The sequence below is a fragment of the Pseudonaja textilis genome, chromosome 12 (assembly GCF_049901715.1).
Source record: "Pseudonaja textilis isolate UNSWEBS1 chromosome 12, rPseTex1.2, whole genome shotgun sequence".
Lineage (NCBI taxonomy): Eukaryota > Metazoa > Chordata > Lepidosauria > Squamata > Elapidae > Pseudonaja > Pseudonaja textilis.
Window position 1 is genome coordinate 20,724,856 of NC_142001.1, and position 25,858 is coordinate 20,750,713.

At 52.1% G+C, this 25,858-nt stretch overlaps 2 protein-coding genes across 5 annotated transcripts in view; one reads left to right on the plus strand and one right to left on the minus strand.

Annotated features, from left to right (window-relative positions):
* Window positions 1–428: 428 nt before the first annotated feature.
* On the minus strand, window positions 429–18,215 carry WDR44 (WD repeat domain 44). Its single transcript, XM_087940811.1, is given in 21 exon segments — window positions 429–1,564; window positions 2,488–2,619; window positions 3,441–3,568; window positions 3,756–3,973; window positions 4,122–4,313; window positions 4,448–4,570; window positions 5,433–5,546; window positions 5,951–6,015; window positions 6,141–6,279; window positions 6,382–6,533; window positions 7,175–7,281; window positions 7,764–7,847; window positions 8,130–8,266; window positions 8,945–9,040; window positions 10,180–10,289; window positions 10,292–10,309; window positions 10,411–10,499; window positions 10,501–11,066; window positions 12,104–12,181; window positions 13,273–13,309; window positions 18,051–18,215. Coding segments are annotated over 21 exon segments (2,760 nt in total). The 5' UTR covers window positions 18,131–18,215; the 3' UTR covers window positions 429–1,469.
* An 846-nt stretch (window positions 18,216–19,061) lies between these two features.
* Window positions 19,062–25,858, plus strand: part of KLHL13 (kelch like family member 13) — a 39,048-nt gene continuing 32,251 nt past the window's right edge. The window contains exon 1 of one of the 4 annotated variants that reach the window (XM_026716633.2): window positions 19,062–19,613. In XM_026716633.2, the coding sequence (XP_026572418.1) occupies window positions 19,587–19,613 (27 nt within the window). In that variant the 5' untranslated portion in view covers window positions 19,062–19,586. The remainder of the gene's footprint in view (window positions 19,614–25,858) is intronic. The other 3 variants (XM_026716636.2, XM_026716637.2, XM_087940821.1) reach the window with 3 other exon arrangements.

A 25,858-nucleotide genomic window follows, 5' to 3' on the forward strand; every position in this document is an offset into this window, starting at 1 on the left:
GAGGGGCCTGCGGGAGGACCGGGGAGGACCCTGCAAGGCAGCAGACACGCCCCCTCCCCGTCCTCCTCCCGAAAGCCGGGATCCCGCGAGGATGTCAAGGGACAGGTGGGGAGGAACCCCCCAACACCTGTCCTGCAGGTGTTTCTGCTCAGAGGCTGGAAGGGCCGATAAGGCTCATTTGGGAAACTGGGCAGAAACGGGGTGGGGGTGGGGGGGGCACAAAAGACCCGGAACCAAGCGGGGCTTCCATTCTGGAGAAGTTGGGCTGGTTAAAGGTTTTGGAAAAACTCTGCCCCTCCAAAGTTGGGGTGATGGTGATGGAAAACAGGGAGCAAAACGGACCGACTTGGGGCCAAGCAAAAACCTTCATACTGCTACCTTTTGTGTGTGTGTGTGTGATTTTAAAAATAATACTACAAACGCCGGCGTTTTTCTCAGTGTGACCCATCTTTAATAACACTCCTTTGTTTTCTCAAGCAGCTGCCACCTCAACAACCTTCCTTGCAGGTTTTCACCCCTGCACGAGGGTTGCCTCATTGGTATTGTTGTACAAATATTTACAAAGCCTTTTTTAATTCAGTTTTAACTCTAAACAAGGATAATGAAAAACAAACAAACAAGAAAACTTAAAACTACAATATTTTTTTAAAAAATATGTAAACAGATTTTTTTAATTTTTATTTTACATCCTTTGTAAAATATAAGAATTGTTCCTAATGGAGCCGAAGTTGCTTTAAAGTGAGCGCAGGATCCCTGTGCCTGGGATTAAGGAATGAGAAACGCTTCCGTAGAAATATTGTGCTCCAATGTGCAAACAAAGAGGACAGAACAGAACTGAGAGTGCACAACAAGTGAGAAGACCACAGAAGTTCCACGTTATAAAACACCGAAACGAGGGTGCCACTAATCCAAAAGGTCTGGCCAGAAACGCGGCTCCGTTAGGGGAAAATTTTAAAAATAGATCAGCTTCTGCAGGCCATGAGATTCGGGGGCTGGGAGGGGAACTTACTTTGTGCAATTGCAAAAGAATCGGGGCGCCACTGAATCACCTACATGTTCACCTGGTCAAAGCTGTTCCTGGGTGACCCCCCCCCCCCAAGAAGGAACATCCCTGCGCATGAATTATGTCGCTCTACTTCCCACGCAGGATTATTCTGCACCCGATGCATTAGGTAGCAGCAGAATTATTTGCAAAATCGCAAAGGCTCATTTTTCTCATTTTCAGCCAGGCCGCTGGCCGCTCTTCCCTTTCTAATCTAAAAAGCAGTTGGGGAGGGAAGGGCTTAAATGGGGTGGGGGGGGGGAGGAACACTGCCTTTTGGGGGGAGCTCCAAGTACAGCAGCCGTAGAGGAGGGAGTTTTAACTTGATAAGCCAACCTCCAGCGCCAGATTCTGCGCTGTGTCACCAAAGCACAAGATTCGCACCCGGGCACCACCATCGCGAGGCCACGGAGCGGCTGGCGGCTCTTCAGGAGAGACTTTTCTTTTTGTTGATAAAGACTTTGATGGCTCCGGTGAAATCGGCCGAGAGGAGCACCTCCGTGTGGTCGGCCTTCAAGGCGCCTTGAAAGACAGAAGCAGCGGCTTTAGAAAAGGGGGCAGAGGAACGGAGGGGGGTGGGGGGAATAAAAAATGTTCACTAGCGGTTCTACGGGCGTGGCTTGGTGGGCGTGGCAGGGGAAGGATATACCGCAACATCCCCCTTCGCTCCCCGCCCCACTGACCTGCTGTCCAGCTCCGTTCTCCTATGCAGGGCAACCAAAGGAGACCCAGCCGATCAGCTGGGACTCAATGGGAGGCAGAGAAGAGACGGGGTTGGCGGAGCCAGTCAGAGGGGGGATTGGCTGGTTCTGTAGAACCGGTCAGAACCGGCTGAATCCCAGCTCTGCAGAGGAAGGGGGTGCTGGCAAAAGACCCTCATTTGGGAGCCTCTACGTGAGATCCCTAATTCCGCTCCAGGAAGCGAAGAGGAGGGAAAGGACCCGGGGAGAGAGGGACACCCCCCCCCTCCATACCCCCTGCAGACCTAGAGACGGTGGGGGATTGTCTAAAAATTGGGGGGAGATCTGTGTGGCCAGGTTTTCCATTTTCTCCCTGGATTTTGGAGGGAGCATTTTGGGGAGATGTTTTCTCTCCCCAACACAACCAGCTGCCTTCAACACCCCCACCTCCCCCGGATGAAATCCCTCTGGACCGAATTCGGGCGTTGGGGATGGGAAGCCCTGAGCTGTGCCGGTTCTCCTCCTCCTTCCTTCGGGCCGGTTCCAGTTGGTGCTGATGGGGGTGGGGTGTTGGGTTCAGGCCGGGGTCCCCCTGTGGAGGTGCCACAGGACGGGGTCCTCTCCCTGCCTTGCTTAACACCCCCAGGAGGCTGCTGGGGGAGGAGAGCAGAAGCTACAAGCGGGGGCTGGGAAAACGGGGGCTCCGTGGCCTGGTGGGTTCAGGGAGCCCCGGCCCTGGGGGGGGGGGCCTTCCTGGACACCTACCGGAAGGAATGGGGTCTCCGCCCTCCGAGTCTTCGCTTTGGCTTTCTCCTGGGGGCTTCTCTGCTGTTTCGCAGGAGACCATCAGGCCGGGGTTCGGGGCGAAAATGGCGGAGGTGACCACAGCGTTGTGCGCTGGAAAGAGGAGGAGACCCGTGAGGAGCAATCTCGGAGGGAGGGAGGGAGGGAGGGAAGGAAGGAGGGAGGGCAGAAGAGAGAGAGAGAGAGAGAGAGAGAGAGAGAGAGAGAGAGAGATTTTCTGCCCAGTGGTGGTGTGCACAGACCAGGTCCAAGGCAGAGTTTTCGGCTGTGTTCTTCTTCCGCATGGGGATTTTATTCTGCATATCCTCTAGGAAAGCTTTTGGCCAAGGGGGCTCCAAACTTGACAGCTTTAAAGACTTGCGGACTTCCAACTCCCAGAATTCCTCCTCCAGTCATGTTAGCTCAGGAATTCTGGGAGTTGAAGTCCACCCGTCTTCAACTTGCCCTGTTTGGAGACCCCGGCTCTTGAGCTTCCTGGATTGCCTTAAACCAAGGTATCTCAACCTTGGCCACTTGAAGACGGGTGGACTTCATCTCCCAGAATTCCTGAGCTGACAGGACTGGAGGAGGGATTCTGGGAGTTGAAGTCCACCCGTCTTTAAAGCTGTCAAGCTGGAAGAGCCTTGCTTTTGACCTGGAGGGCAACTCAGGAGTTATTTTAAGTGACTCTTTAGCTTCTCCAGAAAGGTCACCAAGTATGGAATAACACTGCAGCCCCTCTTTCCCCAAATATTCCCCCCCCTTGGCCCCCAGCTGTTTCCACCTCTGGATTTAACAAGCCGATGGTTGCAACCCGTTTCTTGAGGCTCCTGGACAGTGATGGGCCAATTCCTAGACCAATACCCACGACACCTAAAGCCCACCCTCCCCAGAGCGTGTTCAGGGGGCCCGAGGGGTGGGCACCTCGGCTTTACCTTTGACCCCCTCCCAGAAGTCGTTGCGGTCCCTCCTGACGGAGGAGAATTTGCTCAGGTCGTGGTAGGTGCTCCAGATGTAGACGTACTTGTCTTCCGAGCCGCTGACGATGTAGGTGAAGTCGTGGCTGGAGACGGAGAGAGGAGAGCCCTTCGCTTCCAGATCACGGCCGCCTCTCCAGGCCCCACCTCTGAGGAAGCCCCGTCAAGGCCAGCAGGCCTCGGGCTCCGGATTTAGGAGGTGCTGCCCCGGCCCTTCAGCCAGGCGCCCCGGCCCGGCCCTCCCTGCTTTCCTTCCGGACCCTTCTTCCTCACCTGAAGCTGGCTTTGATCTGGCTGCTGCTGTTGACGTAGCCCTTGTACTTCATGGAGAGGGACAGGTCCCGCAGGTCGTAGAGCCGGATGCGCGAGTCGTTGGAGGTTACCAGGATCTTGTTTTCACCCGGCAGGGGCTCGATCCCGGTGATCTTCCTCCCCACTCGATTCCGTCCCCTGGTCGACCGCACGTGGATCTGAGTGTGGTACTTGAGATGCTGGAGAGAACCACAGGGGGAAGAAGGGAGGATTCACAGGCGCCCCGAGGTACCAAAGAGGACCACGGCAGACGCGGGCCCTGCGGAGGTCCCGAGGGGAAAGGCCACGGGGTCAGCGGTGGCTTCCGGAGGGGTCCCAGGGGCTCACCTCCGTGTCGTAGAAGATACACCGGCCATCGTAGGTGCCGATCACGGCGTACTTGCCATTCTGGCAAAAGTTTGCAGCAGTGATCAGCTTGGTCTGTCCGTCCACCTCGTTCCAAAGGGCCACTTTTTTGTCAGGAATGTTCCAGAGCCGGAGCTTGCCGTCCAGCGAGCCGCTTAAGAAGTATCTGTCGTCCTAAAAAGGGGGCCAGAAGAGCCCTTGTGACTCGCTTGGGTATGCCGGATCTCTCCCGCTCCCTCCCAGGGTTCGCAAGCCCGCTTTCCGCACGGAGTGGGTTGAAGATGCAGCGCCACGTTAAAGAAACTGACCCTGGGATGGAAGGCGATGGCAGTGACGAAGTCAATGTGCTGGAAGCAGCAGAGGCATTCCCGCCGGGATATGTGCCAGAGCCTGACGGTCTTATCCATGGATGAGGAGAGCAGGAAGTAATTCTGTGGAACAGGAAGCAAACGGGGGTGGGGGGGGGGGCGTTGATTTCTGGGGTGCCCAAACTACAGAAGGAAGTTTATTTGTGTATTTATCAAACTTCTCCGTCACAGAAGGAATGGAAGACGGGGCCCTGGAGGCTTGCAGCCTCAGCCAAAGAAATTACAGGAGCGAAATAAGATTTCATCTGCACCAATAATGGGGGATTGATAACTGAGAAAGGGAATATTCACAACTGGTTGTCAGGGTTCCGGTGATTGCCCTGATTAAATCATGAGCCTCGAGCCCAGCTTCAAAAAAATCCAAAAGATTTGTTAGGAGCAACATGCTAGCATTAACCTAAATGAAGCCGACTCTGGCATACGTGACTTACAGTCACCTGTGACCCTGTTTCCCTCCTGGGCATGTCATAAATCAGATTCTCCAATAAAGCACCTTCACAGGCTGGGTGTCATCAATCACGTTCTCCAATGAAGGATTTTCCGAGGGCAGAAGATCCGGTAGCCTAGCTACAATCTTTGTAAGATAAGTGTTGGAATGTGCTTCTGGTTTTAAACTGCCATACTGCTCCTTCAAATCCCCGGGTTCATGGCAACTCAAAAACAGGCCTAGGAATGTTTTACGAGTTGCCACTGGTTTTGGAATCCCCAAAATAATCAGGGTTGGAGGTAAACCACAATGGAACATTTCTGATCTCTCCTCCCCCTTGTTTGGCGAAAAGGAAGGGTGCCGGGTCAGGATTTTATAGTTGTCCAAGAAACCATCAAAGATCTTGGAAGGACCAGACAATACCCAAGTGCAATTCCCCAGCGAGATCACAACTGCTTTAAATCGTGAACAGCAAGAGGAAACGGGATCCTCCCTTACTTTAGACCAGGACAAATCCAGGAGGTCAGCCGTGTGCCCTTTGTATTTGCAGAACGGCCGCTGCCGAAACGGGGTGCTCTTGTCATCGGGGTCCTCGTCGGTCCCGCTGCACACCTGGAAAACAGGTTGAAAAAGAATGACAGGAGAACCTCCCAACCGGTGACATCCCCGTCTCCTCTTCCTGGAAGGAGGCAGGGAGAGCAGCCTCCTCCACTGCCCTCCCACCCCCCAATTCCTGGTCGTTCCCACCGAAGACAACTGATTTGAGCGCCTGCAACTAGACGAGGAAAAGCGGTGGTGCATTTTGAAGCCATGTTCCTCTCTGCAGCCCTGGGTTTTCTCGGCCTTGGCCACTTTAAGAGGCGTGGACTTCAACTCCCAGAATTCCCCAGCCTACTGGGGGAGGGGGGCTGCGAAGAGCTCTTTCAAGGCCGAAGGAGGAACACCAAAGGATAGAAACTCCAGGAAGGCCCCCCCCCCCCGGCCCCCAATATTGTGGGCACAGCCGCCTGACTCACCCCCGTATCGTTATCCGACTTGGCCGAGTTCAGACTCTCCTGAGACGGGGAGGGGGAGACGCGGCCTGGAAGGCAAGACAGGAGAACCACTGAAGGGGGCTTCTCCAAAAAGCCGCCGCCTTCCTACTCCAGCTGAGCAGGTTGGCTGCCCGGCTGCCCAGGGAAGAGGCCCGGCAGACGAGGGCGGCACCTTCTGAGTTGTACTTCATCCTCATGTTGTTGAAGTAATCGAAGGCCGTCTTCAGCACCCAGATCCGCACCAGGTTGTCCTGCCCCGCGGAGGCCAGCAGCCGGCCGCAGTGCGAAAACTTCATGGTCCAGACAGCCCCCTGTCCGAAACGGCAAAGGTGCCTTAATGAGCCCCAAGGAGGGCACACGTGCAAGAGGCCCTCCGGCCAGACCACCTTGGGGGGAGGGGGGCTGGGGCTCACCATGTGCTCCCCGCTGAGATCCTGAACAACTTTCACTTGCTCGAAGTCATACGGCCCCTTGAAGCCGTGGGCGGCTTTGAACTTCACCGGCCGGGTGTACGGCATGCCTTCGTCATCGCTGGACGACGGGTCATCTTGATCCGTGTGGAAGACTGGGAAGAGAGAGAGAGCAGGTGGGGACATGGACCCTATTGTACGCGTTTATGCATCCAATTATTGTATTTTATCCTAGAACTGTTGCATTTTACCCTGCTCTTATTTTAAATTGTTTGTACAGAATTTTATTGGTCATCCATGTTTGAACCTTGCATGTTGAAGGCTAATCAATCAATAAACTTGGTCCTCTCACAATGACAGACTCCAGAGGCAGTCAAAAGGCTGGCAAAATGGAAACCCGGACCTTTACACACACACCAATACACAAACACACACACACACACACACTTAAATAATTCTGCTTTTAGACAGCACTTTTGGATGCAAAACATGGCAAGAGGGGCACGGAAGCTGTTCTGTGCCAAGGGGAGGGATTTTCCCTGTCTTGGCCCCGGAATGCCAAGACTGCAACAAGGGTGTGTGTTTGTGTGTGTGTGTGTCTTGCAAAACCACTGGTGGGCCCTTCTGGCAATATTTCAGCCGTTCCTGCAGACTTTAGGTAAGAGGGTTTCACCTGTGCAGCCGCGGGAAGTGGCGGGTTCTGCATCTCAAAGGCAGCGGAGTTCATAAATCCAGCCCTGTCTCTCTGCCCCTCCCCCCTTTTAGGATTTAAAAGCCCCCCCCCCGCCTCACCCACCTTCGTCTCGGACGCTCTTCACTTTGTTGACAGCCCGTTCTCCATACTCCTCCGCCAGATGCCGGGCCCTCTTGACCGATTTGCCCAGGAACTTTTTCAGCTGCGTCCTTCGAAAGGCGGAAGAAGAGAAACCCCTTGGCCTCCCGCTTTCCTCAGCCAAGGCCTCCGAGAGCTACGCTCCTTTCGGAGAGCCCCGTGCGCCAGTCCCCACTCCACCACCGCCTGCTCCGATCTTTGAGGGACGGGCTTGCGGGGCAAAGCTACGCCTGGAGGGATTTGGACGGAAAACCTGGACGCCCGGCTTCTCTGCCGCGACTGCTTTGAAACCTGGGCCTGCTTTGGAAGGTGTGGGTGTGTGTGGGGAGGGGGAGGCAGGGCTTGGGGAGAGGTCTGGTTGGTAGGCCACTCCTTGCATCCTTGAGAAAATTGGGGGACCCTCCAAGAAACGAGGACAGAAACAGCAGGAGCGAAACATCCCTGAAAACGGGATTCCTGGTTTGCAGGCCGGAGCCATTTCGGTCAGTCCTGACTGCGCCCCCTTTTCCAGAAAGAGCAGAGCCCCCCCCCCCGTTCACCCCAGGAGCCTCACGTTTTCTGCTTCAAGCGGCCCCCGTCGGTGTCGCTCTGCTGCAGCTGCATTTTGTCTTCATCATCCGACTGGGCCCCGTCGTTACTGTACAAGGCAACCGGGAGAATTCAGTGTTAGTGACCGAGGGCCCAACTTTGGGGGGCACTGAAGGGGGAGGCTGCCCTGCCTGCTGTGTGCCAGGCTCAGCCTTGCAAGGCACGGAGGGCACCGGGGGCCGCAGGAGAGCCTCGGCTGACCTTCAACCTTTTTCTTAGCGGCTGTGAGCAGTACCGGAAGGCCCATTCATGCGCGTGGGCAGCCGCTGGGCGGGGCAAGCCAGAGAAACGGGCGGGAGGTCCCAGAAACAGCGCGAGGGCATCCCCGTACCTGACGTATTCCTTCGTCCGCCGCATGATATGCAAGGTCAGGGGGTTGATGCCCGTGGGCAGCTTCTCCTCCGCCAGGCTCAGGGGAATCTCCTCGCCCGTGTCCAAGTTCTTGATCATGACGCTGGCCAGGATCTCCTAGAGGGCGGGAGAGGCGGCAGCCGTGAGCTGTATCGCTTTGGATCTTCCCAGGGGGGGCCGTGGAGGGCCAGAGGTGGACTCGGGTCAACGGGCATCAAAGGGGTAAACCGGAGGGGGAGGGGCCCTTCCGGCAACCACAAAGAGCCGCTTTCCTTTGCCTAGAGGGGCTCCCAGCTGCTCCCAGGAGAAACCTTCCCATTGGGGGTTCGCAGGGGTTCAGGGGAGCCCCTAACTAAGATCCTGTGCAGTTCGGAGAACCCCCAATTCCCACTCCTGGCTGGCCCCGCCCACCCTGCTCCTCCCCTCCCAGGAGTCCCCACATGGCCCGTTTTGGAGGCAGGTAAGTGCAGGCACACACGGAGGTACGGGGAGGCCCAAAAATGGGCCTCCTGGAAGTTCAGGAAGGCCGGAAATGGCTCCATCTCCAGCTTCCAAAGAGCCTCCGGAGCCCAAGGAGGGCAAAAACACCGCCACCCACCCCCGCCGCGGTGCAGGAGGCCGACTAAGCCACGCCCACCATGGCCACGCGCACCCAGCAACTGGGCAGAGAACCCCTTGCTGACATTTTTGAAGCCCAGTCCTGGACCCAGCTCTTCGGGAAGCACGGCTGGGAAGAGCCCTGCCTGAAGCCCGCCAGCCCCAGCCAGGACCTGTCCGCAAAGGCAAGCGGCCTACCTCGTCTGTGAGTTCTCGGCCCGAGTTTGATCGGGGTCTCTGCGGTCCAATCACTTCGCTTAACACCACCTGGCCGTCCGCCGACTTCCCGTTCTCCTGCAACGACAGGAGACGCGTGAAATGCAAAACTGAAAAGAGGAGGGAGGGGGAGCCTCCCCCCTCCCCCGTCCTGCAGTGCTGCGAAGAGGATCCGGGCAGATGCCAGACCGGAACACTAGAAAGTGGGGGCTTCCCTTTCTAAGGCTTGCAATATGGTGGCTTCCTACTTTTGCAACCCGCGCAGAGGGGCTGCAATTCTCCCCAGGCTGGGGAGGGAGCACCCCTGACCAGATTACAGATTCACAGAGTTGGAAGGGACTTTGTAGGTCATCTAGTCTAACCCGCCCCCTCGCCCAAGCAGAAGGCCCTACACCATTTCCGACAAATGGCAGTCCAATCTCTTCTTGAAAGTCTGCAGTGATGAAGCTCCCACAACTTCTGTTCCATCCATTAATTGTTTCTCACTGTCAGAAAGTGTCTCCTTATTTCCAGGTTGAATCTCTCCTTGTTCAGTTTCCATCCATTATTCCTTGTCTGGCCTTTGGGGGCCTTGGAAAATAGCTTGACCCCTTCCTCCTCTCTGGGGCAGCCCCTCAAATATTGGAAGGCTGCTCTCCTGTCTCCCCTGGTCCTTCTCTTCCCTAGACTAGCCAAACCCAGTTCCTGCAACCGTTCATCGTATGTTTTAGCCTCCAGTCCCCTCATCATCCTGGTTGTTCTTCTCTGCCCTCTTTCCAGAGTCTCAACCACCTGAGGGCTGACCTCTGACCTGAGAGAGAGCATGCACAGGATTGCAAGGTGGTTAAAACACGACTCTAGATTAGGACCCCTGGGGAGGGGGCAGAACCACTGAGCATGCTGGTGTTCTCGCCTCCATGCCGATCAAACGCAGCCTTCTCCGAACAGCGGCTTCACCTAGACTGTGGCCAGCTTTCCCTCTGGAGTGCCAGCTTTGTACATGCAAGGAACGTCTAATCCGGAGGTCTCCAAACTTGGGCAAAGAATTCTGGGAGTTGAAGTCCCCCAGTCTTAAAGTTGCCCGGGTTTGAAGACTTCCAGTCTCATCTCTCCTAAGAGGGACCCTCCTGGGTGTTTGGTGACCCCGCCCAGCCCGCTCTCCGAGTCGGCAGCTCATCCTTCCCCACCATCAACCCCAACCGGTGGCTCTGGCCAACCTCCGCTCACCGTCTGCTCACCTGAGCAGTGACCACTTTGTCGCCGCTGGTGGCGCTCGCCAAGTCCAGGGAAGGCTGGGAGTCCTTGGCCATGGAGTCCAGGGAGGTGTTGGGTGTCAGGAGGCCCCCAGGGAAAAAGGCTCCCGAGGAACTAGGGAAGAAGCGCGGGAGTTGAAGGGGGAGGAAACCGACAGAGATCCCTCCCCCCACACACACCCAGGGAGGATTTGGCTTAGGGGAATAAAGACTTGCCTTCCAGGCCGGGAATCTTGCCGGTCTCGATTTCGGAGTCGCTCTTCTTCTTCCTCGGTGGGGGTGCCGGCCGGGCAGGCGGGGTGGCCTGGGGGTGGGAGTGCCACGGGAGGCGGGGGCCGGGCCGGGCCAGACTTCTTGGTGCTGGCCACGATATCTGGCTCCATGGTCAGCTGTCGGGGGCTTGGCCGGAGCCGGCTCATCGGCGGCCGAGGAGCCTTGGGGGAGAGGGGGATCCGAGGACGGGGCGCCGGATCGAATCCATCCGGCTGCCGTAGCTCGGTGGTCTGACAGCCTCCCTCCTCCTCTTCCTCCTCCGGGTCTCCTCCACCTGCTTTCCGCTCTCGGCTCTCGCTTGGGCTTCCTGCGGAGGTGACGGCATCTTCCCCTCTGGGGTGACCTGCCCCCTCGTTGCCGGGAGGCGGCAAGGTCTCCTGGGACGCTACCCCGTTGGCCAGGGCCTCGGGGGCTTTGCGGGGGGCTTGCGTTGCAGCTTCTGCGATGAAGAATTCGGGAATGTGGTGGAGGAGATCTGCTCCCGAGGCCCAAGGGTCTGCGTGCGACGGGTGGCTGATCAGTTCCTTTTGGGGAGGGGCCAAAGGGTCCTCCTCAAGCCGATTGGCCTTCTGGCTTTCTTCTATGATGTTGTCAATGATCTGAGGAGCAAGTGTAACTGCAATTAGACCCCCCCTCCCCGAGTTAGCTGGGGGATAAAAATAAAAGATTGTATAATCCAGCCGGTCAGGTGGGTGATCCACTTTGTCGTCCTGACTTAGGAGGATAATGAACAGGCTCCAAAACGACCGTAAGCTGAGAGCGACTTGCATTGGTTTATATAGCAAAGGTCTCCAACCTTGGCCACTTTAAGACTTCTGGACTTCAACTCCCAGAATTCCTCAGCCAGCTGGCCGGGGAATTCTGGGAGTTGAAGCCCACAAGTCTTAAAAAGTTGCCAAGTTTGGAGAGCCTTGGTTTACGGCATCGGATTTCACCTTGAAAGAAACCGATTATCCAGAGATCCAGTATTGGGGAAACACGGGAACCCTTCTCTAAACGGAGCCTATATATATATAAAAAAACAAATAACCTAAGATGCACAGTCAGCGTAACCACAGCAGGCCGCAGCCCCTGGTAACTTCCATTTGGTCACAACTAAGCAGAAGCAGAGCCCTTTGGTACTTGGATGGGGACCCTGGAAACGCAGAAGCGCAGAACCCACACTTGCTTTCATTCTTTGCTGCTGTTACGCTTGCATTTTATTCTGAGGATCCCTTCTTGAATGAGGGCGGCCTCAGGCTTCCCTGTAAATTGTTAGAGAGGAATAAAACGAGGACAAAAGCACAGGTGGTAAACTACGTACTTTGGAGACGTAAAACCCGAAGAAATCTTAAGAACTGTGCATTTTATCACATGAGCAGCTTAATGATTCTGTTGTTTCGCTGGCCTCAAAATAACGCACAGACTTAGCCTCCCTAAACCCTTTCAAACGCAACCCCCTTTTTAAAAATCTTCTCTCCAGCACGTCCTATCCAGGAAGAAAATACCGCAAAACAAAACGTAAACCACTTCAAACCTTGAGGATTAAGAGGTGGTGAAAGCAAAACAGCTTTCCCGTAAGTTGCTTGTGAGAAAAACCACCCAACAGCACGTTGCCATCCGTTCATCGCCAATTGTGAAGTCCTGCGGAACGAACCTTTTTGGGGTCGTCTTGCTTGATGTCCAGGTCTTTCTCCCCTTCATGCTTGCCCACCAGAGAACCTTCGTCCGGCTCCTGGAAAACAGGGTCAGAGGTGATCGGCCTTGCCATAAGAAGAGCTTGAGTCCAGTGGCTGAGCCGCCGGGGGCGGTGGGAACTGTTGCCTCCGGACAGACGGAGGGACTAGCTGGAGAAAAGCGGCCTTGATAACGCTGATCCCTTAGAGGCAGCTAACTACCTCGGCACCGGCTGCATTTTCTCACAAAGTGAAGAGCAGCGTTGCGTCTGGGATCCAAGGGCAGATAAGAACGGCGCCTCTAGGAACCTGTTTCTTAATCTTGGCCACTTTGCGTCGGGTGGACTTTAACGCCCAGAAGTCAGCATGCTGGCTGGGGATTTCTGGGAGTTGAAGTCCACCGGTCTTAAAGCTGGCGACATCGAAGGGACAGACAACACAGCCCCACCAATCCCCCGCTCCTCCCGACCCCAGCTCTTCTCACCCACCCCTGCCAGTCAGCAGGCGAAAGGTAAAGGTTGCCCTCCTTGCACATCCATGCTAATCGTTCCCGGCTGTAGGGGGCGCTGCTCATCTCCGTGACAAAGCCAAAGAAGAGCCAGCGCTGTCCGAAGACGTCTCCCTGGTCATGTGGCTGGCAGGATAAACGCCTTTGAAGGTGCACGGAACGCTGTTCCCTTCCCACCAAAGGGGTCCCTATTTTTCTACTTGCATTTTTTACATGCTTTTGAACTGCTAGGTTGGCAGAAGCTGAGACAAGCAACGGGAGCTCACTCCGTTACGCAGCGCTAGGGATTCGAACTGCCAACCTTTCTGATCGACAAGCTCAAGAGTCTTAGCCACTGAGCTGCCACGTCCCTAGTCAGCAGACCAGAGGGTATGAATTATATGCTTTAAAACAGGGGTCTTCAGCCTTGGCCACTTTAAGACTTGTGGACTTCAACTCCCAGAATTCCTCAGCCAGCTGGGAGTTGAAGTCCACGAGTCTTAAAGGGTGGCCCAGGTTGGAGAAGCCCAGGCGCTTTCCTCCTCGCCTGCTGCCCTGTCTAGCTGGGTGCTGCAATTCTGAGGCCTTCAAAGGGGGTGGACAGGATGCCCTCAAGGGGTGGCTGCTCCTGCGTGGCACAAATATTGACACAAAGAGACACACCTTCAGCGCTGACGCCCCTGTGACTTTCCTTGGCGACCTAGTGGAGGAAAACAAAGACACGGAGCAGATAAGAGCAGGAGAAGTAAACGCCCACCAGCCATTTGAGAATTTAGCTCGCAAGATTCCTTCCCTCATTCTTGCTCAGCCTCTACCAGCCCCGGTGGACGATGAATGCAGGGTCCGGTCTGTGACATGCCCTCTGGGGGACCACAAGCCCACATGCCCCCCATGAGTCGCTGGATTTTTTTTCCTACTTACAACCAGCTGAAATGGCAGTTTGTGTGAACAGAAGCCCCACCGGAACCTTAACCCTCAGGCTCATGATATATATCATCCACGATTCTATCACTCAGAATTATAAAGCCATGGAACCATGGGTCATGCACAGGCCATGCGTCCATCCAAATTAAACACTGAAACCTCTTCACAAGTGACCCATAAAGTTTCTGGCTACATCACTGTACACAAATTCAGCTTCAACAAAACAAGCTGAAGAGTTTGAAACAGAGTATTAAGCTAAAGTTACAAGTTATACACAATTCTATAAACACGTTCAAAATGTTTTATAAAACAGTGCCTTCAAGGAAAAAACACAAGTCTTTTTTTTTTTGCACCAATAGAGAACCTGCTTCTCAAGAGCGCACAAAAGATGGAAATTCTTTCTCGTGTTGTTTTTTTTCCTCTTTGCGCTATTGGTTTTGACAAGAGAGAGAGAGAGAGAGAGAGAGAGAGACGTGGCCAGAAATGAGTGGGTCTATCTCTAGTAGGAAGAAAACCAGCAACAAATCAGGCTGCAGCTTCTGAAGTCTAAGATAAGGGAAGTCTCCGCAAGAACCAGCCAGAGCGAAATTGCTTTCAGTTTTTAGAAGGGGCATTTAACTGTTCCTCTAATTTGGTTTAAGAGCTCTTTGAGAAATTTGAGAAATGCTGACTTCAAATCTAGTTCATGAAAGCCAATATGAATCACCCTGGAATTTTTGAGGCTGAAAGCAGCAGTTGTGTATGGAAGGGGCTTATTCAGCACCGGGAGGCTTCCTTTCGGACAGTCGGGTGATAGACAAGGGCCCATCTTTTTTTTTTTTTTGTAAATTTTATTTGAGTTTTCACAAACAGAAAAAAAATACAAATAAAACATCTTTTTTGAAAGTAGCGTAATCTAAAGTTATTTCTATTACTAATATAATAATACAATCTTATGTACCTTTACAGCATCCCTTTTTCAGTTAGATTTTCACCCATTATCTCTAAATAGGTCCTGTTTCTCTATATCTTGCTCTGGTCCTTTGTAACTTCTTTTCCTTTCCTTCTTCCCTCTCTTCTTCTCTCTGCCCTTTTTACACCCTTGTCTCTCTACCTCTATTTCTCTCTTCTGTATTCCCCTTTTCTGTTGCTTTCCAGTATTATACTTATTTTTCAAATTATTTTTCTTTTCTTTGGTTGTTTTTGTAAGTCTTAAATTATCCATTCTCTTTCCCCCCTTTCCTTTTTCTTCCCCACATAGAATTACTTGTTCATTAAAGATGGTTTCTTCTTTGTCCCAGTCTTCTTGGTTTGCAGTCATTTCTTGTTGTTTCTCATAGTTCCAAATCTCCATTTCTAAGGATTGAAAAACGAAGCCAAAAGAACTTCTCCCTTCTTGTGCATCTTCTTTGTACTTTTTAAGTTCCATTTTCAATTATCCAGAAGTGGTGCCATTGTATAAATTTTTAAACAACCACCCAATTGATTTTAATCATTCAAATATAATAACCAAGAATCCAAAGATCCCCAAATAATCCAAATACACGCAAGCTGTTTCTTTTTTGCTCTTTTTTTTCACTTTCTCTTCCTGGGGTTACTGTTTAGTTGCAAAGTTTCAGTTAAAATGTATCTTAGAAGTCTTGTTGAAGTTTTAACTGTAGATTCTTTTTAATTCCAGGCAGTCTCCTCCTTCTTCCAGATTCTGCCCTTATTCTTTTTCTCTCCCTTCCTGCTTATGAAAAAGAAAATTTTTAATGTCCAGAAATCTTTATTATCCCTTTGGCGTTTTGTTTTATTTTCAGCTTAATTGCCTATTGATGTCAAAGCGGATTTTTCCGATTTCTTATTTAAGTCTCTTAGTTGTCAGTATAGGGAAGGAGAGAGAAGAAAAAAAAAGCCAAACCTTTTCCTTTTCACTTTCCTTCGCTGCTTCCGACTCTTCTTTGGGAGCGATGTTATTTTTTTGTAAATTTAAATTCCAGGGTACCTTAGTTGTTGCTTTTACAATTTAACCCGGTCAGCCAAAACTTTCACTTCTTATCTTCCTCCTGTACATTCTTTTCCGGTCGAGTTCTCCTTTGTGGTGGCCATTTCTGACCACCGCTGCAACCGCCTTTGGGAAAGGGAGTAATGGCCAGCTGAGGAGGAGAGATGCGGCTCTCCTCAACCCTGCTGGTGGTCTCCCCCCTCTTCACCACCTCTACGGGGTGGCTTAGCCCCGAAACCAGCTGGCTTGGGGCGCTTCAGCGCCGAGCCCAGACAGAAACCGCGCACGATCGCAGATTTCTGTCTGTCGCTGAAGCCCTTCAAACCGGAAGTCCGACAAGGGCCCATCTTTGAGCTACGCACAGCTACTCCCTCCGCAACTCTTCCAGCAGCAGAGAAATTCCCTCATCCAGATGAGGTCAATACTTGCTCTGAGCAGCCGATCAAAAGTATTGAGCTGTTTCCCAATCACCTGCCAGAACAAACTGACTTAACACAGAACCAAAACAGAGTTGGTCTCTGGGTAAGAAGGATCCGTTTATTTGCTCTCCTTGGAAAAAGAAATATCTCTGGGTTGGAGAAAACATGTGTGTAACCAGGAAAAGGATAAATAAAAGGATAGTGAGATGGGTGCCTGGCCCAGGGAAAGGACAGATTTCTGGGGATGGGCTCATGTCCAGAGAGGTAGAACATGCGACAGCAGACCAAAAAGCAGGGGGGGAAGGGAAGCAAAAATGTAAGGAATTAAATAGGGGCCTTCGGGAGCAAAAGCCGGTGCTGGGAAGTTTCTTCAAGCTGGCTGGGGAATTCTGGGAGTTAAAGTCCACATCTCTTAAATTACGTTAGCTCTGGAATCAAAGTCCACATTATCTTAAAACAGGATAATCTGAAATTCTGCGAATCGAAGTCCACATCTCTTGCTGGTCTGGAATTCTGGGACTTGAAGTCCACCCGTCCTAAAGCAGGCTAGCTGGGGAATTCGGGGACTTGAAGTCCATCCATTTTAAAGATGGCTGAGGTTCAGAAATACTGAGCTGGGTTGGGAGTGACACAGCCAAGAAAAGGAAATGTGTCCTCGGAAGTTGTAGGAGCTTCACCACTTGAGACTTTCAAGAAGAGATTGGACTGCCATTTGTCAGGAATGGTGTAGGGTCTCCCGCTTCGGTGGGGGGGTTGGACTAGATGACCTACAAGGTCCTTTCCAACTCCGATTATCTGTTTATAAGATGGATGGAAAGCGGGAAAGAGGGAGCCAGGAAGCCAGGCCATAACAGACGCACTTATTTTATTTATTGGCACATGCATGGACTTAAGAGTAGTTCAAGTGTTAATGTCCAGTCCACCCAGCTATTCCATCCCACTGTGTCCGAATGTCCGTCAAGAGCTTACAGTGGCCCAGTGACTGATTTTTTTCATAAGAGCTACAGCCCAAGTTGGAGGCAGAGATGCTGGGCATCGCAGGGCTGAGACCAAGGGGCCCAAAGGGAGGCCAGCCACCAGAGAGGCAAGAAAGCGGGCGCCTCCAGCTGTGAGGCCTGGTGCAGCCATCTTTCCCTTTCTCAGATCGCCACACTGTGTGTGTGTGTGTGTGTGTCTGGAATCTCAGCCCAGATGACAACAGACCATCTCGTGGGAACCCAGGTCACGTCAACAGGTGCTGGCCAGAGAGGGGGGTCACCGAAGAGATGCCAGGACACTTCATTGGACAACTGGACAAAGTGACCTGGGAACAAGAGGGAGGCAGTTCTCTTGTCTTTTCCACGGAAACCGTGGGAAATATTTAGAGCCGGTTTGATCTCCATCCGTGCCGATACGATGGGCTCAATAAAACAAACGGTCCCTTTGGGAAAGCGGAGAAGCCTCGGAGGGCCGATGGGTTGGGGGATTCATTCCTCGGAACCGTGACACGGGGCTCCTTTCGCAGAGGGAGGGTTTTTTGGGGGGTGGCTGCTGTCAGGTTGGACCCCGGAGGAGAAACAGGGGGAGGGGCCAGAATATCAATGGGAGCATTCCTTCACAGCCCCTCCCTGTCCCATTTTGGGAGAGGACAAGAGGTGGCCAAGGGCAGCCACAGGCCAGAGATTGGGACGGGGGGTGTTGTCAAATGGGTGCAAAAACGCGGGGGAGTTTGATATGGGGGTTGGCAAAGATGCAGTGGAGTCATGGGGGGCACTAAAGATGGGGGGCTTGCTGCAGATGGGGGGTGATATGGGGGGCGCCAAAGATGCAGGGGGTCAGAGGGTCTCACGGGGGGGGCTTGCATTGGGGAATTCAGGCAAGAAGCGTTGAGGAGGGGCAAAAAAGGGGCACCGGAGGGGCGACCCGGGGAGATTCGGGGCCAGGGAAGCGGCTCGACTGGACGCCCATCTGAGCCGAGGCTCCTGCAGGGCCGGGCTGTGGATTCCGCCCTCCTCTTCCTCCTCCTCCATCCCTGTCGGGGCCTCCGAGTTGGGGCGCCCCGCTCTCCTCCTCCCCCCCCCCGGGAAGCGCCACCCAGGACTTCCAGGCTCAGCCCCCCTCCACTCCTGCCCCCTCCGGGCTGGCCGACTCACGCCGAGGGGCTCCCGCCGTGCTGGGCGACGTCCTCGGAGGCGTCGTAGAAGAGGTCCTCGGTATCCGAGTCGGACGCCATGACGGCGGCGGCGGCGGCGCCGTCGGGGCAGCAGCGGCGGCAGCAGCAGCGGCGTCGGTGGAGCTGGACGGCCCGCGCGGAAGTCTCGCGAGAGCCCCGGGTGGGGGCGTGGCCGGAACCAGCTGGGCAGGCGGAAGCTTCCGGGTGGGCAGAGAGTCCGGAAAAGCAGCAGGTGCCGCTCTCGGCCAGGCGGGAACTCGGTGGCAGTCAGGCAGGGCTGGGAATTGGCGGCCCGACGTGAAGCGAAGCAGACTCTCATACACCCCTCAAGGGAAATAAAAAGCGAATTAAAGAATTCGAGATCAAGTCTCGGTAGCCAAGAGGCTGTTCTTGGCACGCGGGGCCTCTACCCTAAGGGCTGAGCGCCAGCAAGGGAGTTGCACTCGCATCTCGCTTGAATTTCTCTGCCTTTATTTCCCGTTCTCCTGACTTCCTCGAGTTCTCCCGTGATTTCATGTCATGAAATAGTCGCGGGGGGGGTGTCTTCTGCTTGAGCAAGAGGGTTGGACTAGAAGACCTCCAAGGTCCCTTCCAACTCTACTGCGATGGAGTGATTGTCCACCTCTTGTTGCAAAGTTCCGTGACGTCCACCTGACCGCAGAAGTGTCTTCGGACAGCGCTGGCCGAATGGCCTTGAAAGGGAGACGAGCAGCTGAGTGAAATCTGCAGGGACGCCTTTTCCTTTTACCTTTAACTTAAATTCTGAATCCCGAGATTTGACTTGCATTTGAATTCTCCCCTGATTACATTTCATCTGATTTTCCCGTGAATTCTCCTCTGGTGGCATCTCATTCAGATTCTGCAATTTCCTTCGAGGGCAATGTCGGAATTCGAACCCGGGACCCCTCACTGATATTCCCGTCTTCCCTCCCTCCCTCCATTCATTTCCCGGACTGCGCAGGCGCGGCGCTGCACCCGAGCTCGCCATCTTGGTGACGCAATGGGGCGGGCCCCTGGAGGAGGGGGTGGGGGTCCTGATTCCGGCCTTCGGGAGGACTTTTGAAAAGCTCCCGCAGCCGCCGCCGAGCAGAGGAGCGGCTGGCGGGCGTCCTCTGCCTTCGGGTCGCCCGACTCCCGGAGGTGGGGAGGCCTCGGACACACACCCGCCGACGCGGCGGCCGCAGGTGAGGGACGGCCGAAGGAGGAACACCGGGCGGGCAAAGCGGGTCGCCCGTCCTGAGGGAAAAGGTGGGGGGTGGGGGGGCGGCGGCTTTGTGCTCCCTCAGCGACTGCCTGGGGGCGGGACCGCTGGCGCGGAGGGAGGAGCGCACGCGCGCGCCTCGCCGATTGGCTACCGGGAAACGCTGCCGCGACGCCATTGGCTGGCGCGCGGGATCGGGCGTGGTCAGAGGGTGATGTGGAGCCAGGGTGCTCGTGCGCCTCCGCTACGGCGCCGGGACTACAAAGCTCAGCACTCGCAGCCTACCAAGGCGGGCTTGGCAGTTTAGGACATGGGATGGTCCCAACTGGCTTAAGGGCCCAGGTAGGGATTCCCCAGGGACTGTGGGCTTCCTTGGGCGGGGGTGTTGTACGGGGGCTGCCCGGCTTGGGACCGTTATAACTGATACCTTACGGGGGGGTCGCCTGGGGGCGGGCGAGGGGCACTGCCAGGGGAGGAGGGGCTCTGGTTCCAAGGGATTCCATGGACCATGCTGCTGGGCCCGGGGTCTGAGAGTGGCTGAGAGGCAGGAACAGAAAGTTTGCGCTCCCCCTCGCCCCCTCCCCAAAATAGGCTGCAGTTTGAAATGGGGGCTTATCAACTAGGGGGAGGAGGAGGAGGAGGAGGAAGAGCTGAATGCGGGGAGTCCTCAACTTACAACCACAACGAAGCCCAAAATTCACGTTGCGAAGGGAGATATTTTTTAAGCGAGTTTTGCCCCGTTTTATGACTTCTCTTGCCCTGTTAAGCGAATAGCAGCGGTTCTTCAACAAGTCACACGGTTGTTAAGTGAATCTGGCTTCCCCCCATGGACTTGGCTTGTCAGGAGGTCACAAAAGGGGATTGCGTAAACCCTGGGACACTCTGAGCATCGTAAATGTGAGTCAGTTAAGCATCCAGATGTAAATCACACGGCTATGGGAGTGCTGCGACAGTCGTAAGCATGAAAAATGGTCCTGTCACTTTTTTTAATGCCATCCTAACTTTGAATGATCACTAAATGAACTTGTATGTTGAGGACCACCTGTATCATGGGGTCAAAGCCTGTCCCTCGTTTCCCCTTCCAGCTGACCCCCAAATAAAGTTAAAATGCCATTGAAAAATCCAGTGGGAAAGGTGGTTATTCTCTTTATCCACATTTAAAAAGCCAAAGACAGTGAATGCAAATGAACGGAGGGTGATTGTAAGCAAACCTCTGACCTGTTCCGCATGACTGAAGCCAGTTGCAAAGTTTGTTTAGTTTATTTGATCCTTTGGAGAAAGGCAAAAAGGGCTTTACTATTATTAACAAATGTTTGCCGTAATTAATTGTCTTACTTTATAAATCCGTGCTCCACATGCCGGATTTGGTTTGAGGGGATTATGGCCAAGAGAATGGTTTTGAAAAAGCCAGCCTGTGGCTGAATCGCATATTTGATAAAGAGATTTCTTGGGTTATCCAAAGGTCTGTTTTGTTTGTAAACCTTGGTTGGCTTAACTGTATCAGGCAGGCCATTCTGGCTCCTTCAGTAAATTAAGGTGAGAACAAACTAAATTTAGCTAATGGGTTAATGGAAAATAGCTTATTCTATTAAACTGAGCTGGCCACTGCTCTTTGCGGAGGAAGTTTTCTTCCTTTAATGTGTGTATACACACACACACACACATACAAACACACATGCACACATGTATATATACACATACATACAAGCATATGCATTTAATCCACTAAGAAGCAGAGCAAAACCAGCATTGTGCATAGTAATTAAGCAGTTGGAAAAGCATTAAATGGAGCTTGTGGCCCTTTTGCCAAGTTCTGAAAAGTTGCTCAGCAACATCACTTTCTCTCTGCCCCTCTCCCTCCCCGCTTCAAGGGTGGAGATAGAACTTTCCCATTCAGCCTGTACTGGAAATGTAATTCCTTCCTGGCATTCATTGCTAGTCGGGTTACCTATGGGAGGGGGAGAGAGAGCTGCGTTTTCAAACTTCCTTTCAGGAGAGAAAATCTGGAGTCTTGCAACGTAGGCTCTGGTGCTTCTTTCCTGGAAGACTGCTGTGCTAGCCAGGATCTACTTCCTTAGAGTTTTACACACACACACATACACCTTATCAAAGATGGGTGCCACATGCAGTTGCAAACAAATGAAGTAGTAAATAAGGCAAGTAAATAAATACATGGGATAAGTAAGTATAAAAGCAGTTGCCAAAGGCAGATAATGAATTGAACAAACATACACTGTACGGAAAGGGGGGGGAGGAATGCTGTTTTGCTAACTCATTATGAGCACCAGCATCTTCCTGGTTACATGCTGCAGAAGGTTGCTACAGGATCTGTTATGTAGGAATCTTGCCAGGCCGTAGAAACGCACGGGTTGACCTGGAAAATCTAGCAAGGGTGCAATATAAATGCTGTGCGCATGGCTGTAATATTGGTGAATCAGAAGAAGGAAGTACCCCATCTCCAGGAGGGCACAATGGCTCTGAATGGAGACGGGGATTTAGTATCTCCCTCCTAGCGCCACCTAACGGAAGGGCCCCAACCTTGTCAGAGTAAAAGCTTTTCCATGACCCACATAAACCGGTTATGTAAGGTCCTAGCAAACACCACCAAAGCACAGGAATTGTGTAAAGGGAACTTCTCAACGGCCACCTTAGTGGTGGTGGACACCAGCACTGCAAGTGGGCTTTGAACATTTAAGAGAAAAGAGTTTGCTTGTGGTTAATTACAGACGATGACTATATTGTCTTATGATTGCTCAGTATATTTGGTAGATTCCATAATGCAGTAATTTCTTAGAATCACCCGTTCCTGTTCCTCCTCCCCCTTGTAAAGCAGAAGAGCTATGCAATTAAAAGAGTCTCTTTTGTAAGAGGTAAATTGGCTTTTTCTTGCACTGCCGGTTTCTGAGTGGGATCAGGTGTGTGGGGCCCAGGAGGAAGATTCGAATGCAGGTCTTAATTTTGGCCTCACAACAGCACAGAGCAGTTCTGCTAGAGCTGATCTTCCACTGCTGAAAATCAGAGCTTAAATGTTCTGGCTGGACTGCTAGATTTTCTCTTCCTAAATCCTCACTAATTTCTCTCACACTTCCCTTCTTTCATTTATTAGTGGAGATTCCAGCCCCCCCCCAAACCCCCATTTTTCCCTGCAGAGATCTATACAGATATTTGCTTTGAAGACACAAGGAGCAATTTGATGAGCTATAAAGGTGATTATTTTTTTGGCACAGCAAGTTCTGGGTACAAAGATCTAATATCACTTGAAGGGAATTGGAGGAAATGCGATCTAAAGTGCTAGTATGAAGTGATCCTAGAATGTAATAGTTGGAAGGGAACAGCTACTCCAACCTCTTCCCAATGCAGCTGATAACGTGACAGAATCCGGATGAGTTTTCTGGTCTGGTCTGGGTGGTCAGTGCTGGTCTGTGCTGGGCCAGCACAGTGCCCTCTTGGGCATCCAGCTGTAAGGTCCTCGCACGGATAATTGTGCCTTGTATGAGCAGGGAGAGATCCTGCACATTGTGCAGCCAGGTCTTGTATCCTGGTGTTTCGGGGCTACCACCCTGGGCGATGGCCAGCAGCGTGTCTGGCATTCAGAGACTCTGAAGGGGGTGGCCGAGAATTTCTTGCCAGGTTTCATCCTCTTTTGCTGGCACCTTCACTGCTTGCTACATGCGGCTCCTTGGAGGTGCAGGGGGCCGTCTATATTGTTCCTTTTAAAATGAGGGATAGTAAATCAATTGGCGGCGTCCCCTTAGAAGCGCTAAGCCCGCTTGGAGGGAATGAGTTACTGCCTGAAATAAGAGGCTGGCAGTTTCCAGTGGGTTTCAGTGGAGACTCACATCTCTTGCACTGATATGGCAGGTGGCCATTGTTTTTGGTGTGTTTATTGCCGTCCTGTGTGGGGAAGAGGCAGGATTGGGAATGAGAAGGCGAGGAGCCCAAACGATGAAATATTGGGCTTAAGTCTCATTTGTGATTCTGTGAGTTCTGCCTCTCTTTTCTTCCTGAACCCCTGCAAGGTCAAGTCGTTTCTCTCACAAAAGCGGCTTGACTGGGAAAACATAGCCAGCCTATATACATAATGCATATTGCTGTGCGGTATTTTAGGGTTGCATGTCTGGATGTCTAGCCGGCTAGTTCAGTTCTTATTTTGGAAGCATGTGGCAGTATTGTTTAGTTAACCTTTATGGTAGAATCTATTCCTCAGGGCTCTTTCCTGCAAAATTTGTTACCTTTTGCAAGACGGCTAAGTTTTGAGCTGCAAGAGATTTCTCTGGATATTTTCCACCCCTGTTTGCAGCACTTCCAGCACTAAAGGGGTGTCTTTAATTGGCACACAGGCTGGCTTCTGTTGCTGTGAGAGGCAGCTTGGGAGCTGGGTCTGTAACACAGCTCATAAACAGTTAGGGAAAAGGTACAATAATGTTTGTGGGAGGAAATGTTTGTTTGGGGCCAAGGGGAGGATCTCCTCTCTAGCCAAATAACAGTCAGTATCGGAGGGGGGTATTAATGTTGTACCTGAGCAAAGAAAGGCTGGCTGTTGGTTGGCATTAGGCTGTGCATCTGGCAATGGTACACCATTGTTACTCCAAAGCCTGTAATAATAATCTTCTGTCTTGGCCTGAAGCTAACTAGACTTGGGTAAAATCCTTGATTCTTTACACACGTTGTGCTCATTTTTCTCTCTTCCCCTGCGGATCTTTTCCTAGTAGAAATTATGATGGTTTGTGCCTGGACTCAGAGTCTAATACCTGATTTTGCAGATGGTGTTCTTGGGCGCCTTAATAAGATGCTTGGAAGTTCATAGCTCAAAAATCTAAATTGCACCAGCCTGTTCTGATTAGGAGGAACAATTACAGCAAACCTATAAAGGACCCATTCCCGCCCTGATTGCCAGAAGAGCTGCCAAAATGCCTTTGTTGTGAGAAATTAATAAACCAGCCTCATGTTTGCATTTTAAAAATCCTGCTGGGAAGGGTGTCTTTATGACATGATCTGGTAGCCTATTGATTCTTTAGAAAGGCCGTTGAGTTCTTTAATGATCAGTAAATATGCATCCCTTCTCTTCAGTTTTTTAACCCGTATGTGGAGGGTAGAGTGAGAGGGAAGCCCTGCGTTCAGTGGGACAGTGGGTAGAACCGCGGTATTTGAAAAGTGCTTCTCCGTGTGGTTTTCGGGGCCTCCTTGGCTAATATGTAAGGACCATCTCTGAATGATTCTCCATCACGGGTTCCTACTAAGAAAGACACGTAAATCGTCTGGTTTGACGTATTGACTAGATCCAGTTTTCCAGAAAGATAGTAAAGTTATCAGGGTTTGGGGTTTGACTGAAGTTGAACAGCTTAGAAGGGTGAGGTGGTGAATACTTTCAGCAGGTGATCAGCAGAAAAGCCCAAGGCTGCAGGTTGGACTGGGGGCTAGAGAAGATCTCTTGAATGAAAGGGCTGTCCTGGGGAGAAACACCTGCTCCGTTGTCAAGAAAACCCTCAGGGAGAGAGGTCTCTGTCACCAGCAAACTACCCCTTTACTTTTTTGGGAGTGACGGAAGCCCAGAGCTAGGTCCACTCTTGGCAAACAAGGGCAGCCAACTTTCACAAAACTGGATCATCCGAGGCTGCACTAGAGTCCTTTTTTCCGCCTATGATTTGTTTCGAGTATCCCATTATGTAAAAATTAACTGTATTAAAAGGCACGCAGTCACTTAGGTAAACGGGGGGTATTTTGGCAGACCCAATGGGATTGAGGGTGACACGCTGTTCTTCAGGGTGCCTGCAGCTAACTTCTTTCGGGAACAAGTGCTTGTGAAAAAATCTAAATGGCTGGCTAGGGATTAAGTTATCGAGCTAAAACTGTCCAGACCTGTTTTCTTTTGCCTTCACACTTGACTGTAACAACTTGCTGCGCACGGAAGAGTTTGTTCAGCTTTAAGATGACGCCATTGGTGTCCTGACACGTGGGCTGTTTGGGGAGTTTTACCAAGGCCCTTCTTCACGCAGAGAAACCCACCAGGCTGGCTAGAATGGCTCTCTGTGCATCCGAAATTGGTGGCACATGTGTGAAACGTGCCATTCATTCCCATAGTTAAAGGCTCAGCTGATCTCTTAAAAGAGAGAACCAGATTCATTCTCTGTCAGCTCATTTGGCTGGAAAATATCCAAGGAATACTTGCAAGAAACCTTTAAATTACCTTGAAGGATTGGCTTAGAGGAAGCCTGCAGCTTAGCTACCCTACTCAGTCTCTGTGCTGGTTAGTGGTCTGAGACAACCAAGAGGTTTTTGATGGGAAAACCTGATTTTGAACTCTTTCTGTTTAGAAGAATAATTTAGAATCACTTTGTCACCTTAAAATGAAATTTCATTGCATACAGCTCTCACAGGGTCTCCGCCTCTAATACACACTATGTAAACATGACAAAATAAATGAATAACTACAAATTTATGCATATACCCTCATATATGACAGGGAGAAACAACACAGTCTAATTCGGATGTATACATGTACATGGCGAGAGAAACAAATCTTGCGAGTTTACTAGATTTCCAATGGAGATACTATCTCTTGCCCTTCTCCCCTGGGTTTTGGGTGC